The following is a 21861-nucleotide window of genomic DNA, read 5'->3' as shown; positions in this document are numbered from 1 at the left end:
ATTAGGAAAGCTCATTAGAATACTAATGAACTCCTTGTAATGCATTTGCATAGGGTTCTCGGTAGCTGCTATGACCATTGATAGCAGCTACAGAGAACCCTTTTGTGCATCGGCAGAGCTTTCCGTAACAGTAAGACTGCTTTAATGAGTCTTACTGTCATGGAAAGCTTTTTATGTATCAGGGCCCAAGAATATAACAATATAGTCACATCCTCAAGATAGTTAAGCTCTTAAGCAAGGGCACATAGCAACTTTTGATAAAAACTGGGATTTATTTCTGGATTGGTTTGACAGAGATGCATCTATTTGACTCATTGATAGAAGTTCATTATAGCGGTTTATGCTCTGTATTCAATGTTTGTGAAAAGAGTACTCTTGCTCTTGTTTTTGGAAGTTTATAGGCCATTATGGATCACACTTATTTTACCTTCAGGAGTCAGCCATGCCACAAAGAATATAGAAGGAAACTTTTTTTTTAAATCCTTTATCTTTTCTTTTCTAAATTTATTAAAATTTGATATATTGCTTAAAATAACTATCTAAGTGGTGTACAAAACTAGAGAATAAAAATATTTAAAAACTTTGGGGGAATATGACAAAAACAAAAACATACAGGACCAAAGGAAAGGAGGGCAGAACTACAATTGTAATAGAAAAGAAAAATGATGATGGACAACACAAGGGGAGGGAGGGAGGTTATGCTCTTCCTTTACTGGAGTCTCAGAAGGGTAGTGATGTCACTGATCATATGCATCCCTAAATAAAAATGTTTTAAAATTTGTTTTAAATTTATCGAGATGTTTCTCTTCCTGTAACTGTAGAGGAAGCGAGTTCCAAAGGGTAGGGGTAGTAACTGAAAAGATTTATTTCCGAGTGGTGTCATAGAATAAATGCTGTACGGAAGGAACACATTTAAGAGAAATTGATTAGAGGATTTTAATGTTCTCGAAGAACAGTAAGGGATGAGCAATCTATCAATGAAACCTGGGACGTGCGAGGTTTTTGTTTTAAATGTAAGCAGTAAGATTTTATAAGCGATTCTTTGAGTGATCAGTAGCCAATGTGATTTTATTAGGAGGGTTGAATTTTCTAGCTTTATATATTAGTTTAATTGCAGTATTTTGGATGATTTGTAGTCTTAAATGAATGGTGTTCCTGTCCTTCTTGTTTTTATGTAAACCACATTGATATTAAAGCAAAATGTAGACTGTTTGTTTATTTGGCATTTATAAACTATATAGCACTGTTATATAGAGGGTTAAGTTTGATTTTTTTGCATTTATATTTGGAGATATAACAATTTTTGAAATAAAAATCTAAAGTGAAAACACTCACTTTTGTTAAGGGCTTATTCAATATATCCTTAAGCATTTGTACAATTTTGTGGTGAAACCATTTAATCCCAAGGCCTAGCCATTTTTAATACCTCATCTTCCTCCATTATTGGCCTGGATAACTAACCTGCCTCCCCCAGCATTAAGTTTGATAATACTACCCCATTTAAATATTGATCTATGGCAGAGGACTTTACCCCTTCTTTAAATATTGATCTATGCAGGACTTCACCCCTTCTTATCCCGCTGGCTTCAGCCTGATTAGGGTCAGTTGGGTCTAGGGAGTATATATAGGGCTAAAGAAGCAGAAATGAGAGAGTATTAGGGTGGTGGTGGAAAGGCTAGAGAAGTAACATTCCTAAATTTACGGAAGGTTTGAAGAGCTGAGGTGAGTGGGTGGATGGAGGCAAGAGTGGGAGGGTGCCAACTGTGGGGGTGGATGTTTGCGCTCTCAGATCGTTCTCATTACCACTTTGTGGCCCTTGAGATAAAAAAGGATGGAAATCTCTGATCTATGTTCTCCAGACTCAATATCTCTTCCAGCTTGTTTAGCTTTTAATAGTACTGAACAAATGCTTGTTTAATGTTCTTGTTGTCTCTATATGCTTGTCCATTTGGGTCTTTAATCATTACAATTAAATTCCTAAACATTTGCTATTTTAACTTTATGTGGCAGGATTTTACCTGCTCAATTGCTCGCTTCAAAATGCTTTTGTTGCACCTTTTATGTTTTCTCATTCATTTCCTTCATCTCTAATTCCTGCAAATCCAGTCATATTTTGTCAATTTGTGGTGGTAAGATGCGGGATCCCCTACCTCCTAAAGCCTAATTTTAATGCTGCTATATTTAGAAAGACTTGGAGGACTGAATACCTCAAAGCAACCATCTCCACATTGTCTATTGGGTCTCCAGTAATTAACAAAATTAATTTAAAATTAAAACAAATGTTTTCAGAATGCACAGAAGTTTGCATGTATTAGAAAACCAAAAATAAAAAAAAACTCTCAACATTTAGAATAGACTAAAAACACTCTGGAACACTCACGGTGGAAGTGAGGTGAAATGGAGGTAGGAAGAGTTTAATGAATCTATTTTCAATGCCTTTGGCGACTACTCTATTGCTTCTGGGCAGTGCACATACAAAAAGCTAATTCTTAAAAACGAGGTCATCAGAACCCATTGTGTGATCCTCTTCCCTCCATCCACCAGAAATTTTCTGAGGCAACTTTGCATATTGCATTTTCAGCAACTGCTACCAGTGTATGTATCAAAGGGGAAAAAATGGCGCAAAGAACAGTAGTAACTTTTCCAGCCCCAAACACTGATCTAAAATGATCAATAAATAATCTCCCCAAAACTAAGTTTTATTTAAATATATATATTTCGGATTCTAGAACTTGGACACGCAGGCAAATGGTCGGTTAATAGCTGTGCTCCATGTCAGACAAGCTAATATTTCAAATTTAAAGCTTCAAAATCGATTTATTCATTGAAAAAACAGTGGCTAAGAAGAAAATGGCATCGGGCAAACAAAATAAAAACGATACAGGAGCCGGAGGATCAGGAATAAGCAGTAATAAAAGATCAAAGCCTGAACCAGGGACACCTTCAAAGGTTCCGCTGCCTTCAGAAGGAGAAACAGACATGATGATGGAAATAAGACAGATCAAAGATATCGTTTTAGATATCAAAAAACAACTTCAAAAGGCAATTGACGACGTAGCCATGCTTACAAAAAGAGTGGACCTAATAGATAACAAAATAACTCACTTAGAAGAAAAATCGGAAGAGGTACATACTGAAGTCATGCAAAATAAAAAAGCTTGGAAAGAAATGGAAATAATGAAGAGAGACTTGGAAGATTGTTTGAATAGGGAAAAAAGAAATAATTTAAGAATTATAGGGATGCCTGAAGGAGTGGAAAAAAATGATCCCATCACTTTCCTGGAACAATTTCTTCCAAAAATCCTGCCTCTTAAATCCAAAGTGCCTCTCGAAATTGAAAGAGCACACAGAATACCAGGACAAAAAACAACATTACAAAAAGGTCCAAGAACTTTAATATTTAAACTATTAAGATACCAACATGTTGCTGAAATATGTCAACTGGCTAAAGAAAATAAAAATTTAAGATGTCAAGATGCACGTATACACATTGTACCGGATTTTGCCAGAGAAACTGCCTTAAAAAGAAAACAACTACTGGATTTAAGACCTCAATTAAGAGCACTAGGAGCAAGATATGGACTTCTATATCCAGCGATTATGAAAGTAACTTTGGGAAATAAAACACAAAACTTCACAGATTACAAGAAATTAGCAGAATATATAGAACAATGTGAACAACCAATGACTTCTTAAATAAAACGCTGAGTAAGTTTATCAAGATTGATATTTTTTTTTTTTCAAATGACTGTGTTTATATTTCATATTATTTTAAATCGTTACTGAAAATAGACTTTGAAAAAAAACAGTTTGAATTAACTGATTTGAATATATAGAATCTTCCAACTTACTTTTAAAAAAGAGAAAGATCGATGACACGAGCACGGAACTTGGCTCGGTGAGAGCGTGGATGAGTGGCTGACATGGGGGAGGGGCGGAATGTTGACTTCATGCTGTGTGTTGCTGCACAACTCAGGGAGTTGGAGGATTGAGTCGGATTTCAAATAGACTGAGAGGATTGCGAGGTGAATGTCTCCCTGCCATATAGTCCCTCAGAGACACAGAAATACCCGAGGTATGATGGTTGCTATGACACTGCCGAACAAAAACACGAAGAAGCATGCATTTGCAGGAAATCTCTATTCAACCAATGAACTACACCGGAAATGAAAAAAAAAAAAAAAAAAGGTTGTTTTCACGTCATCACGTCTACGGAGGAAGAAGAGGAAACTTGAAGGAAAAAAAAAAAAAGGCATTCATACCAACGGAACTATACGGAATGAAAATATATTTAATATTAGATATAAAATATAGAATGAAATAAACTGTATTTACAAAGAAAATAATAATAACTTCATAGTAAGAATATGTTTTATGATTCAGATATAAGCTGAATCCATTCTCTATAAGATACAGTTCTTTACTGGATATAGAGAAAAAGGTTTATGGATAGGAATCATTAAAGTTTTCAATTGACCTATTAAAATAGGAATAAGAATGAGTAAGAGAATGGGTTATGATAGATTTTAATTTTATTTTATTTTTTTCACAATTTTTACCTTTTAATTTTAGATGAATGTATCTCATAGAATAGAAATTATAATGAATGAGATGAATGATTGAATTTATAAAAGATAAAATGTTTGCTTAAAGTATTCTAATAATCTTATCCTTTTTATAAATTCAAAATATCTTATATATATTTAATTTAGTTGAACACAACAAAATTTAGATAAATAAATAAAAGTATTCATATAAATAAGAAAACAAAGATATATAAATTGTTGAATTTTAATAGTAGTATTTACATTAATACTATGGAGCTTGTGATATTAAAATATTTTATAGCTTGTAAGGAGTGATGTTAAACCTGATCTAATTTTGCGTTTCCAAGTATTCGTATATGTATGGGGTGGGGAGGGAGGAAATAGGGGGGTATTAAATTTCAAGGGTCTGTGTACAATAGGTAATTCTTTATTTTATCTTATATGTGGGAAAAAAAAGATTAAAAAAAATATTGAAGATTGGGATGTTACATTACAAATTATATTAATGCATAATGGATCTTAAGATAATATCTTTAAACGTTAATGGTCTCAATCACCCGATTAAAAGAAAAAAAGCATTATTATTTTTAAAAAGACAGAACGCTGATATATGCTGCATACAAGAGACCCATCTTTCAAATAACGAATCTATAAAGCTAAAAGATGATTGGGTCAAACAATGTTACTTTTCTTCAGCAATAGGAAAAAAAGCTGGTGTTGCTATATTAATAAATAAAAAATGTTCTGCTTCATTTAAATTTAAGGCAGCTGATCCTCTTGGAAGATGGATATATGTGGAAATGGACATGGGAAATACCACCATGACGCTCTTCAATATATATGTCCCTAATTCGAACCAAAATGAAATTTTTAAAACTCTGCAACAATTAATTCTTCCACTTGCTACTTCAAATCTAGTAGTAGCAGGGGATTTCAATGCTGTTATGGATCCACTGATGGATAAAAGTCCGAGAAGATTTATAAAATCATTAGGCCTTGATAATTTGGTACAATCTTGTGATTTAAAAGATATTTGGCGTATTCTTCATTTTGATGGTCGGGAATTTTCGTTTTGCTCACAGGTTCATAATTCTTTTTCTAGAATAGATTACATTTTTGTTTCTAATCAATTAGTACATCAAGTCACACAGGCTGTCATTGATCCAATTATACTATCTGATCATGCCGGAGTGTGGATTGAAATCAAAATAATAGATCAGAATGGAAATAGACCTATATGGAGATTAAATAATACATTGCTCACAGATACTGATTTTTGTGAAAATCTTTTAGAAAAAATAAAAGATTATTTTCAAATTAATGATACAGAAGAAATTTCAATAGAGACTTTGTGGGATGCTTTTAAAGCATATATTAGAGGACAAATTATTTCTTATTCAGCATTACAAATAAAAAAAGAAAAAAAACAATTTACAGAATTGGAAAAAGTGGTGAAGTCTTTAGAATCAAAATTAATTGAAAATGGAATTATTTGACACAACAAGAACTTTTAAAAGCTAAAGGTAAATATAATGAAATTTCTTCAAAAATTATTAGAAAAGATTTATTTGTACAGCAAGCTTTGTATTATGGAAATTCGAATAAGGCAGGAAGAATGCTAGCAAATTATCTTAAAGCGAAAAAAAGAAAAACAAAAATAATTGCTATTCAAAATGAGAATGGTGAAATTTTATCTCAAATTGATCCAATTATAAAACAATTTTTAAAATATTATAAAGATTTGTATTCTTCTGAGCCTTATTCGAAAAAGGAAAAGGATGGTTTAGATTTTTTAAAGTTAATAAAAGGACCAAAAATTCCTGAACATATAAAACGAAGTTTAGAAGAACCAATATCCTTAAAGAATTAGATACAGCTTTGAAATCCCTTAGGGTTGGATCCGCTCCAGGTGGAGATGGTTATACAGTGGAGTTTTATAAATCATTTCAAAACATTATAATGCCCTATTTATTAAAACTATATCAGACACAACTAAATAAAGGTTGTATTACAGGTACTATGGCTGAATCAATAACTATAGTTTTACCTAAGCCAAATAAAGATCCCACTTTGGTTTCAAATTATAGACCAATTTCTTTAATAAATGTGGATGGAAAAATTTTAACTAAGGCATTAGCATTAAGATTGGCTAAAGCTCTCCCTTTCATTATAGATATGCATCAGACAGGTTTCGTTGCTCAAAGACACTCATCTCATAATACTAGACTGGCACATCACATGTTATATTTGACAAAATCCATTAATGACCCAGCATTCTCTATTTCATTAGATGCTGAAAAAGCTTTTGATAGAGTGGAATGGATCTTCATGTTTCAGGCAATGGAATGGTTTGGAATAGGATCCGGATTTATACAAACAATAAAAGCATTGTATAGCTCCCCTGCTGCTAGATTATATATCAATAACAATTTTTCAGAAAGATTTATTCTACAAAGGGGGGTTAGACAAGGATGCCCACTATCTCCTTTGCTTTTTGATATCGTTTTAGAACCCTTATTATTAGCTATAGAACAGGTAAGGGAGATACAGGGTATTCCGCATTCAGATAGAGAATATAAATTATCAGCATATGCGGATGATATTTTACTTTATTTGAGAAATCCGGAAACAACTATTCCAAATTTGCTTGAATTAATTGAAAAATTTGGAAAATTTTCAGGTTATAAAATAAACTGGAATAAATCAGAAGTGCTTCCACTCAATGTACATTGTACAAAAAGTTTATTTAACTCATTTTCTTTTATTTGGAAAGAAGAAGGATTAAAATACTTAGGAATTTGGATTACAAAAACTGTGGATGAGACTATGAAAATTAATGAAAAAAATTTATTACAAAAAGTGTCAGAAATGCATATCTTGGTGGGGGAGAGTGCAAACTGTAAAAATGATGATATTACCAGTAGTTTGTTACCAAATGGGTATGATACCAATTTTTTTTCAGGGGTCTTTTTACAAAAAATTGGATAAGATGTTAACAAAATTTATTTGGCTTGGAAAAAACCCCAGAATTGCTCTAGTATCTTTACAAAGACCAATTGCGGAGGGAAGGGTAAATTTTCCAAATTTTTATAGGTACCATCAAGCCTATATTATGCGTCAGGGTATGTATTGGATCTCCCAGAGCCCATTGAACATATACCAGATTGGTTCTGGTTAGAATGGAGATTAATGTTTCCTTTACGTCTGAGTCATGTAATCAGTATTCAAATGCCAAGGTTTATATAAGGATCACAAAATATTTGTTGATACTTGGAAAACTATAAGATATATAAGTAATCTAACTCCTATTCCAATAACTAAATCAACGACTCAAACAATATGGCTCAATCCAAAGATCAAAGTTGGCGGTTTTAAAATTATCTGGAAACATTGGACGATAGCTGGAATTCGTATTTTAGAGGATGTAATGAATAAAGGTAAACTGCTTGAGTTTTCACAATTGCAAAATAAATTCGGTTTGAATAAATCACAATATTTCAGATGGATGCAATTGAAGCAGGCCATTCAGGTAGGGTTCCCTGAATGGAAAAATCTTAATAACTATCATAGTATGGAATTCTTATGTTTTCAGATAGACTCCATGGGTCACCAGGCCGCAATGTGGTATAAATTAATATCTGGATTCGTACATAAAAAGAAAAAAAATGGTCTTAGAGATATTTGGAGCATTGAGATTAAGCATCATATTAATGCATCTCAATGGCCACGACTTTGGTCTTGGAGGTTAAAATGCACATTGTCAGCTTCTATGAGACAAACTTGGTTTTTTATTTTACATAGAGCTTTATGGACCCCCACACGTTTACATAGAATAGATAGCTCTAAGTCTAATAGATGCTGGCATTGTCATCTTGAAGCAGGGACATTAGATCATCTTTTATTCTATTGTCCATTCATATTAATATTTTGGAAATCAATTTGGCCTCAAATTAATAGGATGTTAGAAAATCCGGTAGCCTTGACATATGATACGATTCTGTTTGGTACTGCAATGAGAGCTCGAAGTCAAATTTCATCAAATAACAATAAACTTTTATTTATATTGACTGGAGTAGCAGTACAGCAAATTACACATAATTGGAAAAATTATGACAGATTAAACTATAATTTTTGGTGGAACTCAGTTTGCCATATATATAAGATGGAGCGTACATTTGCAACACAAAAAGGATATATGGATAAGTTCAAGAAAATTTGGGGACCATTAACAGATTTTTGCAATGACTGATTTTAATTTTTTCCCATAATAAGATAATGGTTAAAGAAGGGAGGGAGGGAAGGGGTAAAGCACAGTTACTTACCGTAACAGGTGTTATCCAGGGACAGCAGGCAGATATTCTTGACTGATGGGTGACGGCACCGATGGAGCCCCGGTACGGACAATTTTAGAGTGATTGCACTCTAAGAACTTGGAAAGTTCTGGTAGGCCGCACCGCGCACGCGCGAGTGCCTTCCCGCCCGACAGAGGCGCGCGGTCCCCAGTTATGATAAGCCAGCTAAGAAGCCAACCCGGGGAGGAGGGAGGGACGCAAGAATATCTGCCTGCTGTCCCTGGATAACACCTGTTACGGTAAGTAACTGTGCTTTATCCCAGGACAAGCAGGCAGCATATTCTTGACTGATGGGTGACCTCCAAGCTAACAAAAATAGGGATGGAGGGAAGGTTGGCCATAAGTGTCCATCCCGTCTGGAAAAAGCATCCAGACAATAATGAGATGTAAAAGTATGAACTGAGGACCAAGTAGCAGCTTTGCAGATTTCCTCAATAGGAGTAGAACGGAGGAAAGCTACAGATGCTGCCATAGCCCGGACTCTATGGGCCGTAACAGAACCTTCCAGTGTCAGTCCAGTCTGAGCATAACAGAATGAAATGCACGCTGCCAGCCAATTAGACAACGTACGTTTAGTAACAGGACGTCCCAATTTATTTGGATCAAAGGACAGAAAGAGTTGGGGAGCTGATCTGTGGGGCTTAGTACGCTCTAAATAGTAAGCTAGAGCCCTCTTACAGTCCAAAGTATGTACATAAGAACATAAGAAATGCCATCTCCGGATCAGACCTTCGGTCCATCAAGTCCGGCGATCCGCACACGCGGAGGCCCTGCCAGGTGTACACCTGGCGTAATTTATAGTCCACCATATCTTTATATGCCTCTCTTAAGGAGATATGCATCTAGTTTGCTCTTGAAGCCTAGGACGGTCGATTCCGCCATAATCTCCTCTGGGAGGGCATTCCAGATGTCAACCACTCTCTGAGTGAAGCAGAACTTCCTGACATTAGTCCTGAACCTGTCCCCCCTTAGCTTCATTACATGTCCTCTAGTCCATGTCAAATTGGACAATGTAAATAATCTTCTCTGCTCTATTTTGTCGATTCCTTTCAGTATTTTGAAGGTCTCGATCATATCCCCACGCAGTCTCCTTTTCTCAAGGGAGAATAATCCTAGTGTTATAAGTCTGTCCTCGTATTCCAGTTTTTCCATACCCTTCACCAGTTTTGTTGCTCGTCTCTGCACCCTCTCCAGCAGTTTTATATCCTTCTTTAGGTAGGGAGACCAATGTTGGACGCAGTATTCCAAGTGTGGTCTGACCATTGCCCTATAAAGCGGCATTATAACTTTCTCCGATCTACTCGAGATTCCTTTCTTTATCATGCCCAACATTCTATTTGCCTTCTTTGCCGCTGCCGCGCATTGTGCCGACGGCTTCAGGGTCCTATCTATCAGTACACCCAGGTCCTTTTCTTGTTCACTCTTCCCCAGAGTTGCACCTGACATTGTATACTCGTATTCCTTATTCTTATTGCCTAAATGCATTACCTTGCATTTCTCCACATTGAACTTCATCTGCCATTTCTCCGCCCATGTTTCTAACCGACACAAGTCGCTCTGGAGTTTCTCTCTATCCTCATGCGATCTGATCGCCCGGCATAGTTTTGTATCGTCTGCAAACTTGATGATCTCACTGGATGTTCCTTCCTCCAGATCATTGATATAAATATTAAAAAGGATCGGCCCAAGTACCGAGCCCTGGGGTACACCACTAGTCACTTTCTCCCAGTCGGAGAACTTCCCATTTATGCCCACTCTCTGCTTTCGGTTTTCCAGCCATTTGCCTATCCATCTTTGTATATCCCCCTCTATGCCATGGCTTTGTAGTTTCCTGAGAAGTCTTTCATGTGGAACTTTGTCGAACGCTTTCTGGAAGTCCAAGTATATTATGTCCACCGGCTTCCCACTATCAATTTGCTCGTTCACGGTCTCAAAAAATTGGAGTAAATTCGTCAAACATGATTTCCCTTTCCTGAATCCGTGTTGACTGGGTTTCATCAAGTCGTGTGCGTCCAAGTGCCGGACCATGCTATCCTTGATCAGTGCTTCAACCATCTTGCCGGGGACAGACGTAAGACTCACAGGTCTATAGTTGCCCGGTTCCCCTCTCGATCCTTTTTTGAAAATTGGGGTGACGTTCGCTATCCTCCAGTCGTCCGGTATCTGTCCAGTTCTGATTGTCAGGTTTGCAAGTTTTTGCAATAACTCTCCGATTTCAACCTTCAATTCCTTTAAGACTCTCGGGTGAATTCCATCCGGTCCAGGGGATTTGTCACTTTTAAGTTTGTCGATCTGATAGTATATCTGGTCTAAGTCCACTTCAACTGTGGTGAGGCTGTCTTCTATTTCTCCTGCAAAAACTTTCTCCGCTTCAGGTATTGTTGAGGTGTCCTCCTTCGTAAAGACGGACGCAAAGAAGGAATTTAGTTTGTCTGCGATTTGTTTATCTTCCTTGATGTACCCTTTTCTTCCCTGGTCGTCCAAGGGTCCGACTGCCTCTTTTGCAGGTTTTTTCCCTTTCACGTATCTAAAGAAGGGCTTGAAGTTTTTGGCCTCCTGGGCTATTTTTTCCTCATATTCCTGTTTTGCATCCCTCACCGCCTTGTGACATTTCTTCTGATCATCTTTATGTTTGTTCCAGGCTTCGGTTGTCTTTATGTATTTCCATTTTTTGAAAGAGTCCTTCTTTTCTTTTATGGCTTCCTTCACCTGTTTGGTAAGCCATGCCGGTTCTCTTTTGCTCTTTGATCTCCGATCTTTGGAAATCCTCGGAATGTAGAGATCTTGTGCTTCTGTGATAGTATTTTTCAGTAGGGACCATGCCTGATCTACCGTTTCAAGTTTGTCCACCTTCTTTTCGAGTCGTTTTTCCACCATGGCTCTCATGCTATCGTATTTACCCTTTTTAAAGTTCAATGTGGTGGTTAAGGTTTTGGCATGTTTCCCTTTCCCGATGTCAAGTTTAAAGTTAATTACATTGTGATCACTCGTTCCCAGTGGAACCATGACTTCCACTACTGTTATCGGTCCCGTGAGGCCATTTAGGACCAAGTCCAAGGTGGCGTTGCCTCTTGTCAGCTCTTTTACCATTTGTTCCAGGAAGCAATCCCCTAGCACCTCCAGGAACTTGGCCTCCTTGCCGCAGTTGGAGGTTGCTAGTTTCCAGTCTATCCCTGGGAAATTGAAGTCTCCCAATATAATTACATTGCCTGTCTTGCATTCTTGTTTGATTTCCTCCATCATTTCTGAGTCAGTTTCCTCCGCCTGTCCTGGGGGACGATAGTAAAGGCCAATTTTCGTATCTGCTCCAAATTGACCAGGAATCTTGATCCAGAGTGACTCAAGCTTCTCTTTCATTTCTGTTGTAACCATTTCAACAGAATCTATTCCCTCCTTAATATATAGAGCAATACCTCCACCTTTCTGCCCTTCTCGATCTCTTCTATACAGCTTGTATCCCTGTAGTACTGTGTCCCATTTGTTTTCTTCATTCCACCATGTTTCTGTTATGCCAATGATATCCAATATGTCATGTCTTGCTATTGTCTCTAGTTCCCCCATTTTGTTACCTAGACTTCTAGCATTCGTATACATACATTTAAGTTCCCTACGTGTTACCTTTTTGGACCTTCTACTCTTGGCCGTCCCTGTAGTTTCAATTACGATATCCTTAACTGCTCCTGTGTTATCACCCTTGTTTGCTGTGTGGTCGTCCCCTCCTGTGTCTGATTTGTCCCTTCCTGCTTTTTCTCCCTTATTTGCCGTGAGGTCGTCTTCTCTTGTGTAAGAGTAGTTTTCCTTGGCTTCTTCGTCGGGGCATCCTGCTATCCGTGCCATCGACCGGTGGTCGACTGTCGGCTTTCCCCTATCTTTCAGTTTAAAGCCTTCACGATTGCCTTCTTCATGTTGCATGCTAAAACTCTTGCTCCTTCTTTGTTGAGGTGTAGTCCGTCCCTTCTGTAGTACTTGCTTTTTCCCCAGAACGCCGTCCAGTTGCGCACGAAGTCGAAGCCTTCTTCTTCGCACCATCGTCTCATCCAGGCGTTGATTACTTGCAATTCCCCTTGTCTCTTTCCATCCGCTCTTGGTACTGGGAGGATCTCAGAGAAGGCCACCTTCACCTCCCTGATCTTCAGTTTTCTTCCAAGTGAGCGGAGCTGGCCCTTCAGCTCTTCCCTGTCATACTTCCGCCCGCTCACATCATTTGTTCCCACGTGGATAAGCACAGCGGTGTCCTCTCCCCGTGCGCCATCTATGATCCTGGAGATCCTGTTGGTCACATCCTTCACTCTTGCTCCAGGCAGACAGGTGACGACTCTGTCCTCTCTTCCTCCTGCGGTGTGGCTGTCCACATGTCGTATAATGGAGTCGCCTACGATGATCCCCATCTTCTTTATTCGGGGATTCCTTGGGGGGCGTAGGTCCACGTCCTTGGAGTAGGGCCAGTCTTCTTCCTCCAATGATACTCTTGAACTTGTTTCCTGTTCTTTGGGTGGGGCGATGTCTTCCTGTGCTCTCACTATTCCTCCTGATGTGCGGTTGTCTCCTACCTCGTCTTCGGTTTCTTCTGTGTTTGCATGGGTGTCTTCTCTCCTCACATCGGTTTCCTGAGTACAGTTTTCCAGCCCTGGGATCTCTACGTGGTGCTGATGAGCTTCCTCTATGAACATTTCTAGTTCCTTGACCTCGTCGTTTGGGCTGTACTCCACTAGCATCTTCTCCTGTGCTCGGATTCTGTCTTCGAGTTCCATCACTGTTCCTTCCAATAGTCTTACCTGACATTTCAAGCTATCCATCTCCATGCATCGATTGCAAATGTATGCCTGGATCCCCGAAGGGAGGTAGTCATACATATTGCAGCCGATACAGAAGACCGGAAAGCTCACCTTCTGACTTCCTTGGGATTCCATTTCTTACTTCCCTTGTGTGTGCTTGTGTCCCTTTCCTGCTGCTTCCTTATGTTGCTTGCCTTGCTGTCTCTTTTGTGTGTGCTGTCTCCGCTCTACCTCACCTTGATTGTATGTGTGGGTTTGTTCCCTTGGCGTCTGTCTCTTCCTTACCTTTTGTGTTTGTCGCTTTCTTACCGTTCAGTCCTCCTCGGTGTTCTTGATAGTAGGTACTCGTCCCTTGCAAGGCCCTTCGCAAAGGCGCTCTCGCTAAGGCGAGCGCCTTTACCGCTCGCCTTCGCCGCGCGCCGAACGGCTGGGCGCCGTTGGCTCCGCCCCTTTTAAGGGGGAGTCCGGCGCAGCCTCTGACGCGGTGGGGGTGGGCGGAGCGAACTCTCGCCGCTTCCCTGAGCCTACTGCTTCGTCTCTCGCCACTTCCCCTGCTGTGCCTGGCCCGACGCTACTCCTCTCTTGGCCGGGACAACGGGAACCCTGGCGCTGGTCTCTTCCTCTCCTCTGCTTCTCCTCTGCCGCGTGTGCCGCGCTGGCTCCGCCCCTTTTAAGGGGGAGTCCGGCGCAGCCTCTGACGCGGTGGGGGTGGGCGGAGCGAACTCTCGCCGCTTCCCCGAGCCTACTGCTTCGTCTCTCGCCGCTTCCCCTGCTGTGCCTGGCCCGACGCTACTCCTCTCTTGGCCGGGACAACGGGAACCCTGGCGCTGGTCTCTTCCTCTCCTCTGCTTCTCCTCTGCCGCGTGTGCCGCCTGTTCTCCAGAATGCGAGTGAGGTTTCGGAAAGAAGACAGGGAGAACAATGGATTGGTTGAGATGAAACTCAGAGACAACCTTAGGGAGAAACTTTGGGTGTGTACGCAGAACCACCTTGTCATGATGGAAGATTGTAAAAGGTGGATCCGCAATTAGTGCATGTAGCTCACTGACCCTCCTGGCAGAGGTAAGAGCAATAAGGAAAAGTACCTTCCAAGTAAGGAACTTGAAAGAAGCGGTAGCCAAGGGTTCAAATGGAGGCTTCATTAAAGCGGAAAGAACCACATTGAGATCCCAGATAACAGGAGGGGCTTTAAGAGGTGGTTTCACATTAAAAAGACCCCGCATGAACCTAGACACCAAGGGATGAGCTGAGAGGATTTTTCCATGGACTGGCTCATGAAAAGCCGCAATAGCACTGAGGTGGACTCTGATTGAAGTGGATTTGAGACCAGAGTCTGATAATGAAAGAAGATAGTCCAACAAGGTCTCCACTGCAAGGGAAGTGGGATCATGATGATGAAGAAGACACCAGGAAGAAAAACGTGACCACTTCTGATGGTAACATTGCAGAGTGGCCGGCTTCCTGGAAGCATTCAGAATTGAACAAACAGGCTGAGACAAAAGCGAATCACTCGAAGTCAGCCCGAGAGATACCAAGCTGTCAGGTGCAGAGACTGGAGGTTGGGATGTAGAAGGGTTTCCTGATGCTGTGTAAGCAGAGAAGGAAATAGTGGAAGAAGAAAAGTTCCTTGGAACTGAGTTGAAGTAGAAGGGCCTGTTGCCTGGGCCACCTCGGAGCAATCAGAATCATGGTGGCTCGTTCCCTCTTGAGCTTGAACAAGGTCCTCAACATGAGAGGCAGAGGAGGGAAAGCATACAGGAACAGATCTGACCAATCTAGGAGAAACGCATCCGCTGCCAGACGGTGAGGCGAGTAGAGCCTGGAGCAGAAAAGGGGCAGCTGGTGATTGTGAGGGGCTGCAAAGAGGTCTATCTGAGGAGTGCCCCATTGATCGAAGATGGACTGTAGAGTTATAGGATCGAGTGTCCACTCGTGAGGTTGGAGAATTCTGCTGAGTTTGTCTGCTAAGGAATTCTTTTCTCCCTGAATGTAAATCGCTTTCAGGAATAGATGATGATTTATGGCCCAAGTCCAGATTTTCTGGGCTTCCTGGCACAAGAGGCGAGAACCCGTTCCACCTTGCTTGTTGATGTAGTACATCGCCACCTGATTGTCTGTGCACAGGAGAAGAACCTGAGGGAAGAGAAGATGTTGGAAAGCCTTGAGGGCATAAAACATCGCTCTGAGTTCCAGGAAATTGATGTGATGCTTCTTTTCCTGGGCTGTCCAAAGGCCTTGAGTTTGGAACTCGTTCAAATGAGCTCCCCAAGCATACGGGGAGGCATCGGTTGTGATGACTAGTTGATGAGGAGGTAGATGGAACAGAAGACCTCTGGATAGATTTGAGGATACCAACCACCATTGTAGAGACTGACGAAGAGATGATGTCACAGATATGTGACGTGAGCAAGGATCTGTCGCTTGGGACCATTGGGTAGCAAGGGTCCATTGAGGTGTGTGCAGGTGAAGACGTGCCAGAGGGGTGACATGCACTGTTGAAGCCATGTGTCCCAATAGTATCATCATTTGTCTGGCAGAGATGGAACTTTGAGGAAGAACCTGTTGACACAAAACTTGAAGAGTGTGGAGCCGGTTGGACGGCAGGAATGCTCTCATGAGGATCGTGTCCAGCACCGCTCCAATGAATTGAAGTCTCTGAGTGGGGATGAGATGAGATTTGGGAAAGTTGATCTCGAACCCCAGAATCTGTAAGAACAAGATGGTTTGATTGGTGGCCAGTAGCACTGTTTGAGGAGAATTGGCCTTTATCAACCAATCGTCCAGGTAAGGGAAAACTTGTAGATGATGTGAACGAAGGAAAGCAGCCACTACAATCAGACATTTGGTGAACACTCTTGGAGACGAAGCAAGTCCAAAGGGGAGAACTTTGTATTGGTAATGACAGTGATTGATCATGAAGCGGAGATACTGTCTGGAGGCTAGATGGATGGGAATATGAGTGTAAGCCTCCTTGAGGTCGAGGGAGCATAGCCATTCGCCCTGATTTAGAAGAGGATAAAGAGTTGCTAAAGAAAGCATCTTGAATTTCTCCTTGACCAAGCATTTGTTGAGATCTCGAAGATCTAAGATGGGTCTGAGATCTCCTGTTTTCTTTGGAACTAGAAAGTAACGGGAGTAAAATCCCTGTCCTTTCTGGTCTAGAGGAACTTCTTCTATGGCGTTTAGAAGAAGGAGGGATTGAACCTCTTGTATCAGGAGAGAGGATTGATGAGTGTTCAAAGCAGACTCTTTTGGTAGACTTTGATCGGGATAAGTCTGGAAGTTGAGAGAGTAGCCGTGGCGGATGATGTTGAGGACCCATTGGTCGGATGTAATGATCTCCCAACGGCTGAGATAATGGGTTAGGCGCCCTCCTATCGGTTGGGGAAGATGGGCAGATGGTGTAATATTGGCTATGCTCAGGAGAAACACGTCAAAAGGGTTGAGTAGACTTTTGAGGTGGTGGAGGTTTCTGCTGCTGTTGTGCCTGCCTCTGAGGTTGACGTTGTTGTTGCTGTCGTTGACGTCTAGGCTGTTGAGTAGCCTGAGGCAAGGGGCGAGCAGCATAGCGGCGTTGGTAGGCCGATTGTTGTCGGAACGGCCTAGTAGGGGGAGTCTTCTTTTTATTCTTTAGGAGAGTATCCCAACGTGTCTCATGCGCCGATAGCTTCTGTGTGGTGGAATCCATGGAATCACCAAACAGCTCATCCCCTAAGCAAGGTGCATTTGCTAGACGGTCTTGGTGGTTTACCTCCAGTTCTGAGACCCTGAGCCATGCCAACCTGCGCATAGCCACTGACATAGCCGTGGCTCTAGAAGTCAATTCAAAGGTGTCATAAATTGATCTCACTAGAAACTTCCTCAACTGGAGAAGAGAGGAGGTACAGGTGTTAAAAGTAGATTTTTTGCGATCAGGCAGATATTTCTCAAAGGTAGAAATTGTTTGGATTAAATGCTTCAAATAAAATGAGAAATGAAAAGCATAATTTCCTGATCTATTGGCTAGCATGGCGTTTTGATATAACCGCTTGCCAAATTTGTCCATTGATTTTCCTTCTCTGCCAGGAGGGACTGAGGCATACACATTAGCTCCCGCTGATTTCTTTAAAGTGGATTCCACCAAAAGAGACTCATGCGGGAGTTGGGGTTTATCAAACCCAGGAATAGGTATCACCCTGTATAAGGAGTCCAGTTTACGAGGGGCTCCAGGGACAGTCAGGGGAGTCTCAAGGTTTTTATAAAACGTTTCTCTCAGTATATCATGGAGAGGAAGTTTAAGAAATTCCCTTGGAGGCTGGTCAAAGTCCAATGCATCAAGAAATGCCTTAGATTTCTTTGACTCAGCCTCCAAGGGAATAGACAATGATTCACACATTTCCTTTAAAAAAGAAGGAAAAGATGTGGAATCTGGATGAGAAGAGGGATTGGTAACAAGGCGTTCCTCCTCATCAGAAGAGCATTCACCATCGGATAGAAAGGGCTCTTCAGAATCTCCCCATAAATCAGGATCCCTAACCTGAGAGCCATGGTGTCGAGACTCTGGTGTGGAGGGTTCCAGGTGTCGGGTTTTATGGGTGGACTTGCCCGACCTCATGGATACGGTACCAGGCGATGCAACCTGTTGTGTTGGTACCGAGGATTGTACCGCCTGGTGGTGAGATTTAGGCTCTGGAGCTAAAACCGGCATCGAAGTCGATGAGGTGGTAAGACCCGGTACCGACAAAGTGGATGCCGATAAAAGAGGGCGCTCCACCATCGGTACCGGTGGCTCCGACCGTACCGGAACTGGAAGGTTCTGGGGCAAAAGAGCAGGCAGTAGCTGTTGGAGTTGCTCTCTCAGCTGTACCTGCAGAACGGCGGCAATACGCTCGTCCAGTGAAGGCACCAGTACCGCCTTTTTCTTCTGCGGTACCTTGGGTGCCGCTCGACACTCCGACGAAGAACCCGATGTCGAGGGGCTAACTTCGATCGGAGCGGAGCGCTTCCGTGGACGCCTCGCGGTCGGCAGGATTGGACTCACTGCAGTGGAGACCGGAGGACGCTCCAGCGGGGAAGGATTCTTAGCCGGCTTACCTGCTGGATGCGACGCCGGCGCGGTATCGCGCGGTGTCGATGAAGTCGGTGCCGATTGAGAAGTAATCGATGTCGGTGCCGGTACGTTGGAATCGGACATCTCGGCACCGAATAGCAACCGCTGCTGGATTTGGCGGTTTTTAAGTGTTCTTTTTTTCAAAGTTGCACAGCGGGTGCAAGTGGACGCTTGATGGTCGGGACCAAGACACTGCAGACACCAGTTATGCGGGTCTGTCAGTGAGATTGGCCTAGCGCACCGCTGGCACTTTTTAAACCCGGGCTGAGGGGGCATGAAAGTAAAAACAGCCTCTGCCAAATCGAAAGCCGAGGCTTCGATTGTGGCAACAGGCCCCGCCGGGGCGAAACGAAAAATGAAAGAAAAACAATTAAGTTGTTTTTTTTTTTTTTTAGAAAAGAAAAAGAAATAAGGAAATAAAGAAACCTTTATTAAAACAAAGGTTTACGCGAGCGGGAAGATCGAAAAAATTTTCTTCAACAGCCGTTGAGGAAACGCGTCTTCTTAGCTCCGCGGAAACTAAGAAACTGGGGACCGCGCGCCTCTGTCGGGCGGGAAGGCACTCGCGCGTGCGCGGTGCGGCCTACCAGAACTTTCCAAGTTCTTAGAGTGCAATCACTCTAAAATTGTCCGTACCGGGGCTCCGTCGGTGCCGTCACCCATCAGTCAAGAATATGCTGCCTGCTTGTCCTGGGATAAAGAATTTATTCTCTTTATTATACATTATAAAAAATATATCATAATGAATGAATGATAGTCCTATGAGAAATTAATGTGATAAAGGGAGAGAAAAGGGTTCATAATTAAATAATAATTGATAAAATCATTACAATATATATGTTATATAAATTCATAAGAAAAATAATATAAAATATGGTTTATATAAAATACATTATAGAGATATCAAGTGTATTGTTAACATAAATGTATGGAAAATTTATAACACTTGTTGATATGTGAAAAAATCAATAAAAAAACTTTAAATAAAAAAAAAAAATAAATATATATATTTCCTGGATCTTGAAGGATGACCTCCCCCTACATCTCCACCCACTGCAGATCCCTTTTAAATCTGACTGTGATTCTTACCTTAGGTCCTACATAATGAGGCATATTTCTGTAGGGCTCACTAGGTATCCCAGAAGACACTGGACTTCTGACTATGTGATTTTCACTGTGGCGATTCTTGGCTTTGACATAATTTTTAGTCTGCTTCCGATTGGAAAACTTATTATTTTGGTCAGAGTCCTGTCAAGCAGAAGTAACATGATAAAATGAACAAAAGTCAAAGCTGAATGCTATTAAAAGACAACAATAGTGCTAGCCAGCACATAGTCAGAAGGTAAGTTACGGGAGACTGGATTTACCTCATTGCTCTCTAGGGAGGCCTCGCTGCTAATCCCTAAAGCCTTGGCCAACCCCTCACTGCTACTGCTGCTGCTTCGAATCATCATGGTATCTCTAGGAAAGAATGTGCTCTCTTCTGGAAATGAGAGCCAAGCCCAGGGAACAGCCAGGGGAAAGAAAGAGAGGAAAGAGAGAGAAAAATACACACACACACTTCAATTATTTTTCTTTTCTTTTTTTAAATATTTTTTATTCTTTTTTTAAATTCTTACATCAAGTGAAATACATGTAATACATTCAATTATGAAAAAACACTTGAAATTATTATTAAATGTTCTTACAATGTGAATTAAATAAACCCTTTATCAGAATTTTATATCATATTAATATTACAATAGTTTTCCCTCCCTACCCCTTCTATATGTTCTATACATGTGTTATTATATCTGATCAATAGAATAATTTGTCAATGGTCCCCATATTTTATTAAATTTTTTAATATAACCTTGTTGTAATGCCAATACTTTTTCCATTTTATATATATGACAAATTAAATTCCACCAAAAAGTTCAATTTAGTGTAATCCTTCCAGTTCTGAGTAATTTGCTGTATAGCGACCCCTGTTAAAATTAATAAAAGTTTATTATTGTTAGCTGAAATTGGACTTTGTGTTCTCATTGCTGTTCCAAATAATATTGGGATTTATATTGGGATTCACCAAATAATATTGTATCATATGATAGTCCAACATGATTTTCTAATAAATTATTAATTTGGGGCCAAATTATTTTTCAATGAATAAATCGATTTTGAAGCTTTAAATTTGAAATATTAGCTTGTCTGACATGGAGCACAGCTATTAACCGACCATTTGCCTGCGTGTCCAAGTTCTAGATTATTAGATTTTCCTGCCAACTGTAAATCTGAGAACAAAGTCTTACTCACATCTGGGGCAGGCACATCGCTCCTTCTACTGCTATGAATCTTATTCATCTGCCTTTTTCTTGGCCATTTTTAGCACACCAAAAGGGTCCTGTACTATGTGTGCTTTTTAAGGCACCTTAACCCTGACCTGCAGCACTCAGCTCTCCTCCCTTGGCAGGAATTTTCTGACCCTCTTCAGAGCTCAAGTTTATTCAAATATTTACTCTCCTGCCCATCACACTAGTATCTAAGTGGCTTACAAATGAATATGAAGATGGAGGGGAGCGACATCGGACATAAAGTACAGAGTGAGGGATAGAGGAGGGAACTACAATGTTGAGGGAGATAACTTTTTGTAATGATTAGATGCCTTTTTACACTGAAAGTACATTTATAATTAGGGGAAGGGGGGTGGTATATAGTTATATTAAGGATTTAATCAATAAGTATGAATGTAATGTTTACATATTATTATTTAATTACAATATCTGTGGGATGGGGTGGAGGGAGTAAATTTATGTTTTTAAGATGATAATAGGAAAAATTCAAGTGATGTGGTATAAATTAAATTGATGTAATAGTTTACTTGATATATGATGAAAAAATGAATAAAGAATTGGAAAAAAAAATGTTGAGAGAGAAAGCTGGGGGTGAAACATATGAGGGTAACTCTTACCCTTGCTGCTGTTGCTCTCCACATCTTGTTCATTGATGGGAGAGGTGACATCCCGGTAACGGATATCCTCCCCGACAAAAGTGGTGGCATCACCGTTATTGAAGGTAACATAACCTTGTGGAGGAATCTGGTCTGTGCAAAAAGAGATGGG

General features: G+C 40.6%; 1 protein-coding gene across 7 annotated transcripts in view; it reads right to left on the bottom strand.

The window, feature by feature from the left end:
• ANKS3 (ankyrin repeat and sterile alpha motif domain containing 3) overlaps positions 1-21861 on the bottom strand; it is a 121255-nt gene that overhangs the window by 54354 nt on the left and 45040 nt on the right. For 6 of the 7 annotated variants that reach the window (XR_004541097.1, XM_033963425.1, XM_033963427.1 and 3 more), the window contains 3 exons: positions 21711-21842; positions 20131-20246; positions 19853-20011 (listed from right to left, as the gene is read on the bottom strand). Coding sequence is in view for 6 of the 7 variants with exons in the window: in XM_033963425.1 (XP_033819316.1) it covers positions 19853-20011; positions 20131-20246; positions 21711-21842 (407 nt within the window). In the remaining variant the exon portion in view is untranslated. The remainder of the gene's footprint in view (positions 1-19852; positions 20012-20130; positions 20247-21710; positions 21843-21861) is intronic. The other variant, XM_033963428.1, reaches the window with a different exon arrangement.

The sequence above is a fragment of the Geotrypetes seraphini genome, chromosome 11 (genome assembly GCF_902459505.1).
Source record: "Geotrypetes seraphini chromosome 11, aGeoSer1.1, whole genome shotgun sequence".
NCBI lineage: Eukaryota > Metazoa > Chordata > Amphibia > Gymnophiona > Dermophiidae > Geotrypetes > Geotrypetes seraphini.
This window is presented reverse-complemented; position numbering and strand designations above follow the sequence as displayed.